The sequence below is a fragment of the Diplotaxodon limnothrissa genome, linkage group LG15 (assembly GCF_057381915.1).
Source record: "Diplotaxodon limnothrissa isolate DT_005_m linkage group LG15, D_limnothrissa_male_GT1.1, whole genome shotgun sequence".
Taxonomy (NCBI): Eukaryota; Metazoa; Chordata; class Actinopteri; order Cichliformes; family Cichlidae; genus Diplotaxodon; species Diplotaxodon limnothrissa.
Window position 1 is genome coordinate 32,541,011 of NC_140610.1, and position 19,329 is coordinate 32,560,339.

Sequence of the window (19,329 nt, forward strand, 5' to 3'; positions counted from 1 at the left end):
TTAGGGATGGCCAAATAGAAGGTTTATGCACAACTGCAAGTCTCTGGAGGATCCTACACCTTGATGTTCGCAGGGCTCCAGAGGTACCAGCAGCTTCAAATATCTGTTTGCTGCTTTGTAATGGCCTTTTAGCAGCTGCTGTCTGATGTATTTCTCTGGCAGAAACCTTCATCATTGTGCCTTTATCTGCACAAACCTGTGTGTGCTCTGACTCAGCCACAAATCTCTTAACATTATGGTGATCACGCTTAAGTTTTCATGAAATAGCTAAGTTTTTCATTACATGTCCAAGGCATTCAACTATTTCATGCTTTTCAGCAGCAGAGAGATCCTATTTCCTTCCTATATTGCTTGAAAATGATGGTCTGCTTAATAATGTGGAATATCCTTCTTTAGTAGTTTTTCCTGTAATTGGGCTCACCTGTGGGGATAGGTTAATTGGATAATCCAAATTGCCACTAGGTGTGAATGTGCGAGTGAATGTGAGTGTGAATGGTTGTCTGTCCCTATGTGTTAGCCCTGCGACAGACTGGCGACCTGTCCAGGGTGTACCCCGCCTTTCGCCCTATGACAGCTGGGATAGGCTCCAGCACCCCCCGCGACCCTGAAAAGGATAAGCGGAAGCGAATGGATGGATGGATGGATGGGCTCACCTGGCAAACTAATGATCATAGGTGTCCGGCATTGATTTCAGTCATCCAAAGAGCCCTGAGACACAATTCCATCCATGGGTTTAATTGAAAAACAACTTATTTTATCTTTATGACACTTAAACACAATTTGCATAATCATTTGGAATGCGGTGTAGATTTTACCATGTGTGCTTCCCATTACTGTAACTCGTCAACCATTTTGGATTAGAGAGGAAATTCAAATGGTTCTTCAAAGATGAGAAATATTTTGTATGTTTTATACTCCAAGACATTAATACATTGGGGATTAAATTATTTTATTAAAGTATTTCTTAAATGCTGCAGAGTGCACATTGAAGTTTTTTGATTCAGTTTCAGATTTTGACTACTAAGAGTACCACAGCAGTACGAGACAGAAAGAGTGTGTGATGTGTTGTACTTTAATTATATACCTTACCATGATCACTGTGTTTTTGTTCCCTTAGTCACTTTAGGCACTCTGTGCCTGATTTATTTTCTGCCATTTTCTGTAATGGAGTTCAGCAAGATCAGGTTTTACTTTGCTGTCTCTCTCCAGTGATAGAAAAACACAAGCAGTACATACAGCTAGGCCCATATATATTTGGACATTGACACTGTGCATTTATTGCACAATGCATTTATATAATGTAGATGGACATAATGTGTAGACTTTCAGCTTACATCACTGACATTGGATGAAGGATTTAGGTGTTTCAGCTCCTTAACATGACCAAAAGTAATTGGACACAATTTAATGGCATTTCATGGGCCGGTATGGGCAATTGCTTTGTATAGCCATTATCAATTAAGCAAGGCCTGGAGTTTTATGTGAGGTGTGGTGTTTGAAGATTTTGCTGTAAACAGACCACATGCAGTCAAAGGAGCTCTCCATGCAGGTGAAAAAAGGCATACTTAAGCTGTGAAAACAAGAAAAAATACATCTCAGAAATTGCTACAGTTTGTTACATTCTCTGAGAAAGAAAGAAAGCACTACTGAACTTATGTTCATGGAAGACAACACTTGTGGATGATCGCAGAATCATTTCCATGGTGAAGCGAAACCCCTTAACAGCAGCCAACCAAGTGAACAACACTTTCCAGGAGGTAGGCATATTGATATCCAAGTGTACCATAAAGAGAACTGCATTAAAGTAAGGATTGACACAGGGTTCACTGCAATGTGCAAGCCACTCATAAAACTTGAGAATAGAAAGGCTAGATTGAACTTGCTAAAAAAAAAGAAGAAGAAGGAAACATCTAAGGATCTAAGAAAGCCAGCAGAGTTGAGGAAAAACATTTTTTGGACAAATGAAACAGGGATCAACACCAGGATGATGGCAACAAAAAAGTATGGAGAAGGCGTGGAACAGCTCATGATCCAAAGCATACCACATAATCTGTAAAGGCACTGTGATGGCTTTACAGAACGAATTCTGAGGTGTTCAGAAACACACTGTCTGGTCAAATACAGCCAAATGCAGTCAAACTGATTGGGCGGCATTTCATAATGCAGCTGGACAATGACCAAAAGCATACAGCCAAAGCATGCTAGGAGTTTATTAAAGCAAAAAAGTGGAATATTCTTGAATGACCAAGTCAGTCAGCTGATTGTAACCCAACTGAGAGTGGATTTCAGTTGTTCACTAAACTTCGAACTCAAAGGCCCACAAACAAACAGCAACTGAAAGCTTCTGCAGTAAAGGCCTGGCAGTGCATTAAAAAGGAGGAAACGCAGGATCTGGTGATGTCCTTGAGTTCAAGACTTCTTTGAGTTCAAGGCTGTCATTGGCAGCAAAGGGTTTTCAACCATGTACTATAAATTAACATTTTATTTTCGGTTATTTAACTTGTCCAGTTACTTTTTAGACATCATCAGATCCAGCACTGCACATGATCTGTTGTTTATTGTTTGTTGAACAGTTAAAAATGATGGCGTTACATGTATGTGTGTTTACAGTTTGCTGCTCCCATATGTGTATTCAGGACACGCAATATTTACATTAACCCCTCCCATCTGTGTCTCCAGTGACAGAGCTAGAGAAACACCACAAAATCCACAGCTGACTTCTAAGTCCTGGGTTTCGTCTGTTAGTGTTAGGCTATTTTCATGTTTTAAAATGATCTGTTTGGCACTGGAGTCCCTTTGTCATTGTCTTTTAAACAAATGTATACATATGTTCCACTGCGTGACGTTCCCCACATCAGGGTGGGGATGCACAGTGTTATGTCTGACTTGCCAAATGATGTTGTGGTGGCGCCTTTCTTTGATCAGCCCCATGTTTGCTCACAGATAAGCTAAATATGTGTTTTGCGTACAACATAACAGACGAGGCATGTTCTGCGCTGCGTCAAATAAACAGCAGACTCCTAATGAACTGCTAGTTTAGTTTCCATCAGGTTTTCTTTGGAGGATGAATGATGCTGCCATATCTTAAACAAGGATAAAATAATGGTAATTGCTCATGTGGTTGGATGTTAGAGTGTGATCAGTAGATTTCAGTCTTAAGAATTTAAAATAAGCGTATATTCGCTGGTCTGAAAGGAACGATAATCGCACCTTTTTTTGGAATACAGAGAATGAGCTCTGACTTACTTTTAACATCAGTTCCATCTGACATCAGCAAAAGGAGCCTCTTGTTTCTTCTGCTCTGAGAGTCGTAAAAACTTAACTGAGCAGCAGCTTGGAGTGTGATTAAAGTGGGTTCCACCAAAGACTTCATTAACTGTTCTCATATTGTGAGAAGACAATAGTTGCACTCAGCTCAATATGTCTTTAATAGCCCGCCTTGCTGCTGTTAAGGCTGTGAAAAATGCAATAAATATGAGTTTGGATTGCATTGTATATGTATATAAAAATAGTTTAAATATGTACTGAATAACTAAAATGTGAGGCTCAGCTCTAAGCATTCAGGGTGAAGAACCAATAGCTACCTATAGGCCTACAGGACTGACATTTGTGAGTATTATCTACAGTGATTATCATGAACTTTTAAACAATACTGAGAAAAGGAGTAAATTGCCTGCTTTTAATCTTAGTAAATTACACTTGTGTGATTCATTTAAAAGTGCGGCAAGTAATTTTTTTGAAGTTGTTTAATAGGAAAAAAGGAAAACTGTCCTCATGAATATATTCGTTAGTGTTTAATCACATCTTCCACCAAATTGATCCATTCTCCAAAAGTTTGAATTATTATTTTGAAAATAAGGAGCGTGCACCAGAATTCGTCATGTTGCCTCACCATCTTGAACACAGTGGCCAAGAAGGACATTACCACCACATACAGTGGCTTGCAAAAGAGGAGGATGTTGTCCAAGATAAAGACAATGTTGGATAATACCTCCCACCCACTCAGGGGCGGATCTAGAGAAATTTTCTTAGGGTGGCATGAGGGTGGCAAAGAAATCAAATGGGGGGGCAAAATCAAAGCCTTTTTTTTCAAACACATATGCAGGTGGTTAAATATGGTTAAAATGAGTCAATTGCAGTAAGTACACGTTTTTCATATAAATATATATGGTGAGGACATAGAGGGGGCGACACACTGTCTTACAGACTACCTCAACTTTTGTGTGGACACGGTCGCCCCTGCTAAGACGGTACGGTGTTATCCTAATAACAAACCGTGGGTAACACAGGAAGTCAAAGCTGTCCTCAACATGAAGAAGAAGGCTTTCAGGAGCAAAGTGAAGGAGGAGATGAAAGCAGCACAGCGGGAGGTGAAACGCTGCCTGAGGGAAGCAAAGGACACCTACAGGAGGAAGGTGGAACAGAAGTTGGAGAGGAACAATATGAGGGAGGTCTGGAATGGTGTGAAAACCATCACAGGCCACAACACCAAGAAAAGCACAGTGGGGGGGACTGTGGAGAAGGCAAACGAACTCAACAACTTCTTCAACAGGTTTGACCAGCCCACAACCCCCCCACCCTCACCCTCACCTTCACTACAGAGTCCAATCCCCACTCTCCTACCTCCCTCGCTTCCCCCCCTTCCTGACACCATGACACCCCCCTCCTCCAATCCCTCTCTCAGCAGCAAGACATCTCCCCCCCTCCCCTCCTCCCAAACATCTCCCAGTGTCACAGTGGATCAGGTCAGGAGACAACTGAGGAAGCTTCGCCCCAGAAAGGCAGCAGGCCCAGACAAGGTGTGTCCTAGGATGCTAAAGGCGTGTGCTGCTGAACTTGGGGAGCCGCTACAACGAGTCTTCAACCTCAGTCTGCGACTGGGGAGAGTGCCCGCCCTATGGAAGACATCCTGCATCGTCCCGGTCCCCAAAAAGAACCGGCCCAATGAGCTGAATGACTTCCGACCGGTGGCACTGACGTCACATCTTATGAAGACTCTAGAGCGGCTCTTCCTCAACCTCCTCCGACCACAGGTACAACATGCCCAGGACCCACTACAGTTTGCATACAAGGCGGGTGTCGGAGTGGAGGATGCCATCCTGTACCTCCTACACAGAGCCCACTCACACCTGGATGGGGGAAAAGGCACGGTCAGGATCCTGTTTCTTGACTTTTCCAGTGCCTTTAATACCATCCGGCCCTGTATGCTTCAGGAAAAACTGAACAGGATGGAGGTGGACCCCTGCCTGGTCGCTTGGATCTCCGACTACCTCACCGACAGACCACAGTACGTCAGGCTGAAGGACATCACGTCTGACACAGTGGTCAGCAGCACAGGAGCACCACAGGGAACTGTGCTGTCCCCTCTTCTCTTCACCCTGTACACCTCTGACTTCTGCTACAACTCTGAATTATGCCACATTCAGAAGTTTGCAGACGACACAGCCATCATGGGGTGTATCTGGGATGATCAGGAAGAGGAGTACAGAAGTCTGGTGAGGAACTTTGTCGCATGGAGTCACACAAACCACCTGCAACTCAACACCTCAAAGACTAAGGAACTGGTTGTGGACTTCGGGAGGTCTAGAGCAGGTCCACTGCCGGTTCAGATAGAGGGGGAGGAGGTGGAGGTGGTCAACAAGTACAAGTACCTCGGGCTGTGGGTGGACAATAAACTGGACTGGTCATGCAACACAGAGCACCTGTATAAAAAAGCACAAAGCCGACTGTACTTCCTCAGGAGGCTGAGGTCTTTTAACATCTGCAGGAAGCTCCTGAGGATGTTTTACCAGTCGGTGGTTGCTGGAGTACTTTTCTATGCTGTGGTGTGCTGGGGGAGCAGCACAGCAAAGAAGGACTCATCCAGGCTGGAGAAACTGATCAGGAAGGCTAGCTCTGTGGTCGGCATGAAGCTGGACACTCTGGTGACAGTGGCAGAGAAAAGGACATTAAAGAAACTGATGGACATTATGGACAATGCCAGGCATCCTCTGCACACGGCCATTAACAACCAGAAGAGTCTGTTCAGTGACAGGTTGCTTCTCCCAAAGACAAGAACTAACAGACTTAAAAACGCCTTTGTCCCACACGCCATCAAACTGTTTAACTCCTCTCTGGAGGGGAGAGGGAGGGGAAACAGGAGGACAAAGGAGGGGGGAACAACTAAGCTGTAGTGCCTCTTCACCTCACTGTGCAATACCTTTTGTGCAATACTTTTTGTAAATAGTCAACAGTGCAATAGACCTCAATACTTGAAATGTGCAATTCACTTGTATTTTTATTTTTTGTATTTCGTATATTTTATTTATATTGTCTCTGTATTTATATATATGTGTGTGTGTGTGTGTATATATATATATATAATATTCTGTAACTCTGTAACTTCTGTCGGTGCTGTGCTTTTTTGGAAATCGAATTTCCCAGAGGAACCCACCCGAGGGATTAATAAAGTTCTATCTTATCTTATCTTATCTTATCTTATAGTCTATAACTTAATTATTGTCTGTAGCCAATGCGTTTTGATTTTATGTACTGTATAGCCTGTATAATAAATATGTAGCCCAATAAGTATAAAATCCAGAAAGCTACACAACATGGGGTGGTTGCTTTACAAACACAAGTCTAACTGAAGTTTCACACTGTTTTTTGTTAGAAAACAATCACATTGTTACATGCTTAAATTACACAAAATGTCAGAAATCTGCACTGTCATGAGCAAAAAACAACTAAATTCAGTTGAGCTGAAAAGAATGATACTAAACAAGGCAAGGGGAAAAAAATAAAATGAAACAATTTGAGGGTAAAATACAAATGTAAAAAGGAGTCAAAAATGGGCAGTTGTATTTCAGACCTCAGAGGGTTAATTCAACAAATCATGAAAAATTAGATTTGAGATCTGACAACTGCTGTTCACAAACGCTGTCCATCTAATCTGACTGAGCTGGAGCTGTTTTGCAAGAATTTCAGTCGCTAGATGTGCAAAGCTGGTAGAAACAGACCCTAAAAGACTGGCAGCTGTAATTGCAGCAAAAGGTGGTTCTACAAAGTATTGACTCAGGGGCTGAATAATTACGCACACCCCACTTTTTAGTTATTTATTTGCAAAAAATATTTGGAATCATGTATGATTTTCATTCCACTTCTCACGTGTACACCACTTTGTGTTGGTCTTTCACGTGGAATTCCAATAAAATTGATTTATGTTTGTGGCTGTAATGTGACAAAATGTGGAAAAGTTCAAGGGGGCCAAATACTTTTGCAAGCCACTGTACATAGTAAACATCTTTAAATTAAAAAATCACAAATAGCTCTTTCATATATGACCATTTAACATTTGTACATTTTCATCATGTCGTTCTCCTCCTCCAAAACTGCTCTCTCCCTGCTCTTGTGTCCACTCCTCACCTCAAGCCTCTTCTCCTGGACTGAAGTGAGATCTCGAACACACAAAAACATTTGTAAACATGCTTATTTATCCTGTGTGTCCTTCAGTGTTGCTTTTTGGTAATCTCAGTCTCTCACTGAATGTACTCCTGTGGCTTGCCAGCAAGTCATGGAGTGGGTGGGAGGTATTATCCAACATTGTCTTTATCTTGGACAACATCCTCCTCTCCGACACCACCCTAAGGGAGTCCAGCTCCATCCCCACAACATTACTGGCCTTGCGGATCAGTTTATTTAGTCTGTTGGCATCTGCGACCCTCAACCTGCTGCCCCAGCATGCACTGGCCACAACAGACTCATAGAAAATCCTGAACATTGTCCAACAGATGTTGATGGACCTCAGCTGCTTCAGAAAATAGAGACGGCTCTGGCCTTTCCTGTAAAGTGCAGTGGTGTTTTTGGTGGTTTTTTTGTGTACTCCGAGGTATTTATAGTTCTCCACAATGTCCACATTGATCCTCTGGATTGAAACAGGGGTCAAGGTTTTCCTGGTCTTCCTAAAATCCACAATCAATTCCATGGTCTTTGCCACGTTGAGCTGCAGATGATTCTGCTTGCACCACGTGACAAAGGAGTCAACCACAGCTCGGTACTCTGACTCATCACCCTTGCTCATGCGTCCAACCACCCCAGAGTCAATAGCAAACTTCTGAAAATGGCAGGTCTCTGTGCAGTGGTTGAAGTCTGTGGTGTAGAGGGGGAAGAGGGAAGGGGGGGAGGACGGTCCCTTGTGGTGCCCCTATGTTGCTGATTATCTTGTCAGACACACACTGTGGAAGACGTACATATTGTTGTCTTCCTGTCAGGTAATCAACAATCCAGGACACCAGAGAAGCATCCACCTGCATCTCTCTTAGTTTATCACCCAGGAGGGTTGGCCTGATGGTGTTGAATGTAGAGATGGCACGATACCACTTTTTTATGTCCGATACCGATACCGATATCATAAATTTGGATATCTGCCGATACCGATATGAATCCGATATAGTGTTTTTTAATCAACAAAACTGTTTTTTTTTAAATATCTTGCTGCATTTTGTATAAGTTCATACTCAAGTTTAAAACAACAACTACACTAAAGCTATTCTGTTATACCTGTATGCAAAAAAAAAAGTTTCATAGTTCAGCAATACTGATCAATCTAATAAACTTAAACCTACACCATCCTCCCTATTCTGGTATTTTAAAGAGTACTTAGCATAAATATTAAGCAACCTAACTAATAGGGTTCCAACTCCCAGCAACAAAAATAAATAAATAAAAAATAGGGAACCACCCCTCACGCTCCACCTCATGATGCTTAATCGACGTAATCAACCTTAATTTGATGCAGTGTGAAAAAAAAATGCACAGAAATCAATTTTTTTTCAAGAAATATTAAATAGATTCAACATCTTTCTTCAACAAAATTGCAGACTGCACAGATGGTACCTTCCCAAAGGAAAAAGTGCTATAGCTTACTAGGGTATATATATTAGACTTAATAGTCACTATATACAGTAATTGACTTCTATTCATTTTACATCAAATTAAAACTTTGGGTGTCAGATAATTATTTATTAAAAGCTTTTATTTATTAGACATTTTAAATGAGAATAAGAAAGAAAAGTATGTCTTTGTGCCCCCTTTTCCCTGTTAATGCCCTATCGGCCCCCCTGGCTAAACTTTGCTAGATCCGCCCCTGCTCAGTTACCAGCCGTCAGCTACGTAGAAAAAGATCCTCGAGTAGAAAGTAATATTAAATACATTCTAACAACAGCTGATCAAGCTTAAACGTGCTGCTGTTGTTCAGCCGCTGGTTTCCTCTTTCTGGTGCAAAGTGGGCCTTATTTGCCTCTGAACCTGGTTGTGAGTGAAAGTGATAGTTGGGGGACGGGTGTCAGGACTTTCACTGGAGGCAACAGTGTGGAGAGAGAGGGAGGCCATGTCCACACTAATACATTTTCCTTTGAAAACGCATCTTTTTCTCTCTGTTTTGGCCTTCCGTCCACACTGAGACGGTGTTTTCGGTCAAGGAATATGGAGCGTTTTGAAAACGCTCTCCAAAGCGTTTTCTTGTCGCAGTGTGGACAGCGAACCCGGAGCCTTTTCGAAAACGATGACACATTTTAGTCATGTGATGCAGTCATGTGACCAATTAAACTAAGATAGCGGAAGGCATTACACAGCAGTTGTTTTGTTTGCTCTCAATTTTGACAGCCCTATTAAAGATTAATATCAGTTTGTAAATGCTCCAGACAGCTTTTCTTCAAATTCTTCATTTCTCACTTGCTTTTGCAACTTTGTACTTTTATGTTACTCGCAGCAACAACTCCACCTTATTGTTAGTCCATTTAAAAAACGTTGTGCTTTTCCTCAACATTTTGCCGCGGCGTTTCAAAGAGCCGTTAAGTAAATAAACGGCAGACAGAAATGAGGCAGGTCGAATCGGCTTGTGTTTCACGCATGCGCAGTACTAAAAATGACACTTTCCCATTCTCATAGAAAGTTTACTCGCCAAGTGCAGCTAACAGCAACAAAAACAGCAGCGTTTCCTGACAGAAAAGTTAAGGATATCCTCATCAACCCACCTCAATATCCCTGTCATCAAACAAACGTGTGCTTCACTTACTCACTGGATTGTATTAGACTCCTTTCACAACATTTTACAGCCTCCCCTTGGAGCATACAATTGCATATGACGAAAGCCCATTGGCATTTGTGTTCACATATTTTATTCTCCTAGTGATCACTGCTTCATCATTTTAATACCTTTGTCTCTAAAGTCTGGGTTCTATTTTTCAGTGCTATAATTAAGTCATAATATCATAATCTACTGATAGTTCCATTAAACTTGGTGATCATTCTTACTCAGCTTTACTGCAAGGTGATCATTTTGCTTTTCTCTCAGGCATCCTGGGCCCTATCAGAGTTCCAGTCCACAGCTTGGATATAGAAATAGTATTTCTTCTGTTTACGTCAGCAATATAAAAGATGTTGTTGCAACATAAGTCAGTATTTTTGCCATTTTTTTCATCCTGTGTGAACTGATGAGGAGTAGCGATCGTGCACGCTTCCCATGTGTTTTCTAAGACTCATGTATAAAGATGGTAGCCAAACAGGTAGCTATTGTTTATGGAGATTGCACCTTGGAGGATAATTCATCACTGTGAGTGCCATAAACTCCCTGTGATTATAACAAACCAGACTGGACTTGTTCAGGGTTTTACACATTTTGCTTTTTGTGCTTTTCTTTTGTCGGTGTTCTTCTGAGAGTCAGCAAAATGTAGTTAAGATAAATATACATAAATATGTTTAATTTGAAGGGCAATTTCACTTGTGCATTTAACTCTTGTTTACAATAGGCAATGGGATTTTTGAATCAGCGTTTTCTTCCCTGTGTATTTCGGTTGCGCTGCACCTACTGAGACTGTGCACGGTGTCACCCTGTATAGGGAATTTAAGATGTGATCTTCCTGAGATCAGACCTTAAAGTATGAATGCCTGCAGTTTTCTTAAGATAGCACTGGCTAAATATAGCTCTGGTTTGGTGTAATGACAGATTGCAGTGTCCCTCACGTTTGCTCTGAGGCGAAAGTGACTGCGCAACTGGCGTCACTGTCCCCCACAGCGATGTGTATAAGGGTGTCCAAAAACCACCGTCCCTTTTTTTTCACAGCTGCCATTGTTCTTTGTGTCGCTTTTTATCTCCACTTCAGTAGCACTTCTTCAGAAAGTAGAAAAACTAAGGGACAGGAGTCTATCTGCCTGCCTAGTGAACAACTCAAAGGTTTCCCTGTTCTCTTTTTTATGTTCCTTGATCATTAAGATAAAACACCCTTTAAAGCACAACACCTCAACGAAAGACCGCTTTGGGAAAGCTATTCTAATGTATGATAGTCTAATTAATCTACTTAGATCAAACTGGGACAGCAGGCAGATAAATCCTTGGAGGTGTAATTCATCATCTTTCACAAAAAGTTACCTGAAATCTAGCCCTATATTTTTTAGAGATAAAAAGGACCATTTGGGGAAAATACTTTTGGGAGATGGAACGATGGATGGAGGAATTTCCACAACTCATGCATTCCCTACATTCATTGTATGATTTAATAGGACTACAAAATAAAATACTTTACTAATTCAATCTTTAAAATTTCTTCCAGTTTATGAAATTTATTTGATTTATTTTTCCTAGGAAACATCTTCCTAATCTGTCTTAAGGACAAAGTTATCTTATATTAATATTAATGAGGCACTTCGTAACCACAACTTGACTAAACTAGGTTGAGTTTTACAATGAAAACAACTTGTGAGTGTGTGATATTTGTTGAGGTATGTTTCACATTACATTGAACTCTGCAGTCTTACACTAGTCAATATATCCCAGCGTAATGTAACACCTTTGTACCATAATGTTAGGTTTTCCACCACCATCAACAAAACTTTATTGTTCCAGTAGATGCATTGGTGGAACTCACCCCAAGTTGCCCTGATGTATCCAACGGAGTGTGAATACATTATGTTTAAAGTGAAAACATTTGTATGATAGTGTTTGTGTGAATGGGTGAATAAGGCTGTTACTAAGGCTACGTCCACACGTACCCGGGTATTTTTGAAAACGCAGATTTTTCTATGCGTTTGCACCTTTCGTCCACACGTAAACGGCGTTTTCGGTCACTGAAAACGGAGATTTCTAAAAACGCCTGCCAGGGTGGATATTTTCGAAAACTCAGTTTTTGCATTTACGTGTGGACGAGAAAAACGGAGAAAACGGAGAAAACGCAGCGTCAAAGGTGTGCGCCTTTTGTGACGTCACACTGTGCGCCATGTTATTGTTTCGGTGAAATGAATTTCACCAATACTGTTACTGTTAATTGTACTCTGACTGAGTTTGTTTAAATGCTTACATATACACACACAGTTACTGTCCCTCCACACATAGGACTGGGTTCTGCTTCTATGCCCCAGCTTTGTTTACTTTTTCCCACCGAGGCTTCTAGACTTCTGATTGGCCAACATTTCTACACGGTTAGGAATATATCGCCACCTGTTGCTTTGGCATGTTCCTAGCAGCGTTTTTCTTCATTTCTGTGTTTACGTGTGGATGGGATTATTTTTTTAAAACGAAAACGGAAAATCTCCGTTTTCAAAAATACCCGTGTACGTGTGGACGTAGCCTAAGAGAGTGCTGTACAAGTACCAATCTATTTATTACTACTTTTGTTGTCATTGAATCCCCGTCCAAACTTTTTCTAAAGGTCTCTCAGATTTCTTTAGATCTGGGTACGATAATGAAAAGCAAACCTTAGACAGGAAACGGGTTCCACAGTTCTCTTCTCAGTGAGGGTCCAATCTTTGGCACCTAATTTGCAAACTCAGATTTGAAGGTGTAGTTGCACTTTATGTAACTGAGCTGTTGTTCTTATTTATTTCAGTCATGAAAGTTACTTCAAAGTGACAACTTTTGTGTCATTTGTTTGAGTGATTTACCTTTATGTAGAGAGGATGAACAGTTTAATTGACTTACAATGTCAAAAAAAAGCAAGAAATGTCAAAGGCTTTTTGACCTGACGTGAAACTTGTTGTGGACTAAGTTGGAACCTCCTTTTGACAGCTTTGTTTTTAGAGTATATTGCCTTTTTGTTATCACGAGTGTTATTTCGATAGTGAAGCTCCACTGTCACCGACTGAAAGGGGAAAAAAAGTGTGCAAAGGACATGATGCAGCAATTTGTGGTTGTTCTGCTAAAAATGGAAAGTCCACAGACAGAATGGCCCGACCAGTTTTTCCACGTGGTTCCAACAGGTGCTGGAAAATGCTGTTTGTCTGGATGCCTTTTTAAGACAAAACACTGTAGATTATAGCTTCCCTTTAGAGATTTAGTACATGTGCTTTATACAGTGTATATACAGAGATTGATGTTTATTATGTATAATGACAAAAAGAGTAAATGGATCTTTTCTCACATTTGTTTTCTTAGCCTTTATCTTTCCTGCTGGGGGGATAAAGAAAATAAATGAACGTGTAGATTGTGCCCCTCATCACTTTTGGTGTGGCTGGTTGCAAAATGCTCATGTTCTCTGCCCTAATTTCCACTGCTACTGTTGATTTGTGTATCCTGTCAGGATGCTTTGATGTATCAAAGAGATTGACCTGCTGCAGGTCGTGGTTTTCTTTCACTGAGCAGCTATTCAGTTATGCAGGCCTGGCGCCTGCCTGCACAGTGCAGTGCCCAGGCACAGGCCTGCTGGGCCTCAGGGCACTTCAGTCCTATATTCACAGCTAGACACACACACTGTAGTAGCCTCACAGTGGTGCCAGAGCAGCATTTTAAATATGCGCTTCTCTGCGGGACTTCTGGTTTGCTTCTTCGCTTGCTTCTCTGCTTTAAATCATTTGCCTGGAAGCAGACAGAGGGCTGAAGAGATATAGAACAAAATATAGAGCGTCTGTGAAATGAAAAAACCGAGTTGTTTTTGGGAGGTGTCACTGAGACAGAAAGAAATAAAACAAAACAAAACAGCACTCAGTTGAGGCTATCATCCTGTTCTGGGATCACACTCGAGCGTTTGTTTTTTTTAGCATCTTTGTTCATATGAATTGCAGAATGGGTGGAAGTGTTGATCTCTATAGGGATGTGCTGATATATCAACTGTCTGCTGCTGTCAGCCAGTATTGACTGACACTGACATATCAGCAAAACAGGCGATATATGACCAGCGTCTGTGGTCAGCATGTATATCTGCAAACAAATTTTTGCACTATCTGTTAATATTGACTAAATTGGACACTATGGATTTAGAATTTCCCTTGATCTAGCAACAGGACACTATTTACCACCTACAGCAGAACTACCACGTGCTTTTATGATGTTTTATTGTGGCTGGTATTGGATAAGGAATCCAATATCATCTTTTTAGCCATCTTCATCTCTGAATCTTTGCGGCGTGTTATTGAAATCTGGTGCTGGCATGTGGGGTCGATGTTTGTTAAACACATGAAACTACTTCATGGAATCTTGCTGCTAGGAGAGTTCCCCTAATCCCCCACAGATGACCTCCCTGATTGTGGGTAATGAGGCAAGACAGGCTTTGTGCTTCCTGAGGAGCGGCCGTGGTTGTTGAGACCCCTTTTTGCTGTTTAGCTGAAGGTGTAATGATCTGTGGATGCAATTAAAACTTCAGACGAGATTTTTTTTAAATGTTTGCATCTGGAACACTTTCAAAATGCGGATTAAGAGGTTCTCACTGACCGGATAAACCAGATAAATGAGCCATTTTTGCTTGTTTGTGTTTGTCACCATCTTCTGTTTAGACCTCTGTACTGCCTTTTTTGGAAAAAACCAGAGCATTTTTCCTCTTCCATGTTAGTCCTGTATTTGGCCACTGGAGGCCAGCATGCCCAAACATTTTAGACTTGGTGCAGGACTGAGAAACCGCTCAACCATATCATTCCCATGACAGGCAGTAGTTGTTACATACCTATTTATTTAGTCAGATTAAAAAAAATAGACCTAAACAGAAAAGAATTTGAAACTGCTGCTATAAATACTGTGTCAGGTAGTCTGCTGAGGGTGCTGATGTCAGGATATTAAAAATGGTATTAACTTATAGAGATAAGTAGTGTACTATAAGTAGAATGTAGCTCTTTTTTCTTCTGCTTGCAAAAGAAAAAACACAGCTTCTATTAAAGTTTGTCAGCAAATACCATCTGCTTCATATTTCTGTTTGTATATGGTTGCCTTTATGTCAATTCCATCGCAGAACTGTGAGGTCTTTTGTCTGTAGGATTCATTGGGTCTACAAATAGTCACAATTTTTGCAGTTACAAGACTTCCAGGTACCATTTGATAATGTTTCCACATTTTACAATGCAGAATGGCAATATTATATGTATTCATGTGTATTATGTGTTGTCAGGCAGTATCTGTATTCTTGATATATCATGCTTTATTCATAGGTTTTTATAGTGATGAGACACATAACTGAGTTACATGTTTTAATGAGCCAGAATTGGTAATACTAACAGGAAGTGAAGTGATGGAGAAGCAGGGCCATGACCCTTAGGTCCCACTTTTGTGAACACAGATTCCAAAGAGAACTTTATGTTTTTTTCTGTATGGCATCTTTAAATATAGTTCATGTTTTTGTGTGTTTAGTTTTGTTTGTTTTTTGAAGCTTGCTCAGCAGAAAATAAATTGTGGAAAAGTTCAAGCACTTCAGCCTTCTCTGCTCAATCTGTAAACATTTAGTCTCTCACGAGGAAAAATGGAAGCATGTGTCCTTTGATGTTTGTCTTTGAAAGAATTGTAGCTTTTTTGGGGTTTTGCAACAATATGCGAAGAAGCTAATTGATTACCATCTGTGCTGGTTTCTTTCAGTAACCCAAAGACTCCTCTGGCATATTTATGGTAGCAGATTTCAGTTTTCTTTTTCTTTGTTTTGTTGTTTCTCTGCATCGTTGCATTACAGGTAGTTACTTGTATCAAAGTTTTAACGCAGCTGAAAGAATTTTATCCTAGAATAAGTGACCATAACTGGAGGTCAGCATGCTGTCCTTTGTTATTAAAGTGTTATATCAGGTAAAAAGATAAAGATGACCACAGATTACTTAAAAAAATCAGATTAGACAATAAAAATTTTACCTGTTTAAAAATGGACACTACGTTAGCGGTTGTGAACAGCTGGTACTTTCCATATAGTGTTACATTTGCACTGTATGATGGTACAGCAGAGCAAAAACAGACCTGTGTTAGCCACTCAGAAACATGCTGTCAGTTTAGCTCTATGACACAACTGTAACTTACACGTATGTTACAGTGGGGATCAATTTTAATGAGATGGTCAGTGGGTAGTAAGGAAATGCTGTTATGTTCAGCAGCTGAGGGTGTTCTAGCATTGGACTGTAAATAACAAATGAGTTCAGTTCAATTTAATTCAGTTGACTTTGATTTGTATAGTGCAAAATTACAACAATAATGGCCTCAATGGGCTTTGTCTTGTCTTGTAAGGTAAAGACTCTACAATAATATAGAGAAAACCCCCAAAATTAAATGGCCCACTTTGAGCAAGCAGTTGGTGACAGCGGGAAGGAAAAACGCCCTTTTAAAAGAAAGAAATCTTCAACTGAGCAGGTTCAGGGAGGCAAAGCCATGACTAGTTGGAGATGAAAAGATGAAGAGAGTGACACAAGACAAAAGCCACAGTAACACTAACTAATGATTAAATACAGAGAGGTGTATAAACATAGGGAGAGTGAAAAAGAAACACTCAGTGTGTAATACGAAGCCCCAAGCGGCATGGTAGTAGTGCTTCACAGCTACAGTAATCAACTATTACCATAGTAAATAACTGTTGTAGCTTTGTTACGGGAGTCTCTGTCGAGGTGTGTCAGATTGTGGAAATCTGAATGTGAAATAGTAGCAGCGTCACTTTTGTTTACATAGCGTGCACGTGTCTTACTACTGTTGTGTTTCCCCACAGATGATGCAGGGACATACTTCCCAAGTGTGAAGAGGGATCCGGGCCAGTACCTGCAGCGTTGTTCCGACTCTGTCAAGACCTGGCTGCGCAGCATGAAAAATGCTGGCCAGGTTCTGCTCCTCATCACCAGTTCCCATAGCGACTACTGCAGGCTCATCTGTGAACACATCCTGGGGTAAGACTGCCCACACCAATACTTCACAGTGGCACCTCCATTAACAAAGCTGGAACCTCATCTGCTTTGTTTACCATAACAGTCCAAATAGGGCTTTTAACCTATTCTTTTTTCATTCAACTCACTCATCCTTGACCTTTCTAAACCTGCCCAGCAGGATGCTGATGAGGTCTGTGTTTTTAAATTGTAGCGGTGGGGCTACTGTTCAAATCACTGGCTTTGTGCATTACCAGCTTCCCTCTGTCTTCACTATACAAAGTGTGGTTAGAGCCTTGTTTTTGTAGCCTAAGCCCCATTTCACACTCGATCAAGCAGCAGTACAGGGCCTTGAAACAACACAGTGTCCACGTTGCTGCTGTGTTTGGACTTAGATAAGCCCTTCTTGTTCTTTGTCGGCTCTTATCCTCTTCTCTGGCCTTGTCGATAGTTTGGTTTTTTTTCAGTCTCCATTGCTTGAAGCTGTTGCTCCATGTGAAGTTTTCAGGTTAAAGCCGTTTTGCTCTGGATGTCCTCCTCTCACACCATTTCCTGTCGTCTTCCACAGAAAGCAGAGGCCTGTCTGAGTGTGTGTGTTTGACACACACTCAGACCTTTACAAGGTCAGCAGATTTCTGTTGTAAGACTTAGAAATTAGGCTGAAGTGGTTTAGGGAGGAGTGTTTGTGCTGATTGAGGTAGTTGGCTTCAACATCCTACTTGGTTGTCTTACAGCCAAAGTTTGTGTATTCTTCCAGGGAAATGTGTTGGTGGGTCATGTCAGCACATGATGTGTGATATGTTAAGAAAGCACTTTATTGAGAAACGGGGCTTCTCCTTTGTCATCATGCCACCGTCCTTTTCAAGAGAAAATCGTCACTGGCCCACAGTAGTTGCTGTGTGGCAAATAGTGGCTGAACACCAATGACACGAGGCTGTCAGAAATAGCACAGGAAAGCCAGCTCTGTCCAACAGGAGAGTACAAGCTAATACTGACCAACCTGTCCAGTGAAGTGGGCATTACTATTTGGTACAATTGGATGAAGACTTTTTTTATAAGAAGAATAGCATCATTTCATGATTCTGTGAGTGTTTATTCCACTGACTAAGCATGTTTTCTGGTTTATATAAAGTACTGAAAGTTGAGATGTTTATCCATTTTCTTCGGCTAATGTGGGAGTGGGTCATATGGGCAGCCAAAACTGAATTTAAAAAAAATTGAACTTAATTTTTTTAAACATGCACTTTTCAAAGAGGTTTTTACATGTCCACTTAGGTGGACAACATACGTTTTGACTTATGAATTTGACAAACTACTAAAATAAAATGTGAAAGAACTATAACATAACAAAAATATTTTTTATATATATTTTAAATATATTTTATAACAATATATGTAACAAATATTTATTAATCCTTTATTTATCCAGGTAAAAAATCTCATTGAGATTAAAAATCTCATTTCCAAGAGAGACCTGGCATCATAGCAACAAAAGTCACATACCACATAGGTATATATAAATATAAATATAATATATATATATAAATATAACAAATATAACCCTGTCACCCAGTGAGTGGCAGGGTATGGAGTGACACAGCAGTGTCCAATGTAGTGGTTTATATGCAAGTATACTATCAACACAGACACAAATACAAGAAAACCGCCTTTGAATAGCTGTCCACTGTAGTGACCACTATGCATGAAAGGGTTAAACTCCTTGTCCCTGACCCAGTGTAGGCAGTTTGGGGATGGCCCTTCCTTTTCCAAAGTCACACATCACTGTCTGACTTTCCCATAAACACACTCCTAAACCTCATGGAAAGCCTTCCCAGAAGAGCTAAAGCAGTTATAGTTGCAAAGTGTGGATCACAATTATATTAATATATTTTTCAGTACAAATAGACTTTTGAGTTCTGAATTATGATTGTTAAAATGTGCAGAAACCCATTTTTGCCACGGTTATATACTGTACTGTACTATAATGAGCACTTTTGTCATGAAGCAATTAAAGCTTGGCACATACTAATATTTATGTCTTGTCTCAGCTTGTTGGCTTCTCTCCTTATAAGGAAGATTCTTCCTCATAAACATGTATACTAAAGTCCTCATGACTGTAGGTCGGTGTTTACTTTAGTCTGCATTTCTTCACTGTTTATTGCTCTGTGTTTTCTATCATCTGTATCATCTGATTGTTTAGGCTCATTCAGCCTCACTGTGTGCACTTGTGTACTTGGATGCTTTCCACGAGTTGTCGAGTCTAAAGAGTTT

At 40.6% G+C, this 19,329-nt stretch overlaps 1 protein-coding gene across 1 annotated transcript in view; it reads left to right on the forward strand.

The window, feature by feature from the left end:
* nt5dc1 (5'-nucleotidase domain containing 1) overlaps window positions 1-19,329 on the forward strand; it is an 88,156-nt gene that overhangs the window by 37,182 nt on the left and 31,645 nt on the right. The window contains exon 7 of the mRNA XM_085373431.1: window positions 16,908-17,082. Within this exon, the coding sequence (XP_085229557.1) occupies window positions 16,908-17,082 (175 nt within the window). The remainder of the gene's footprint in view (window positions 1-16,907; window positions 17,083-19,329) is intronic.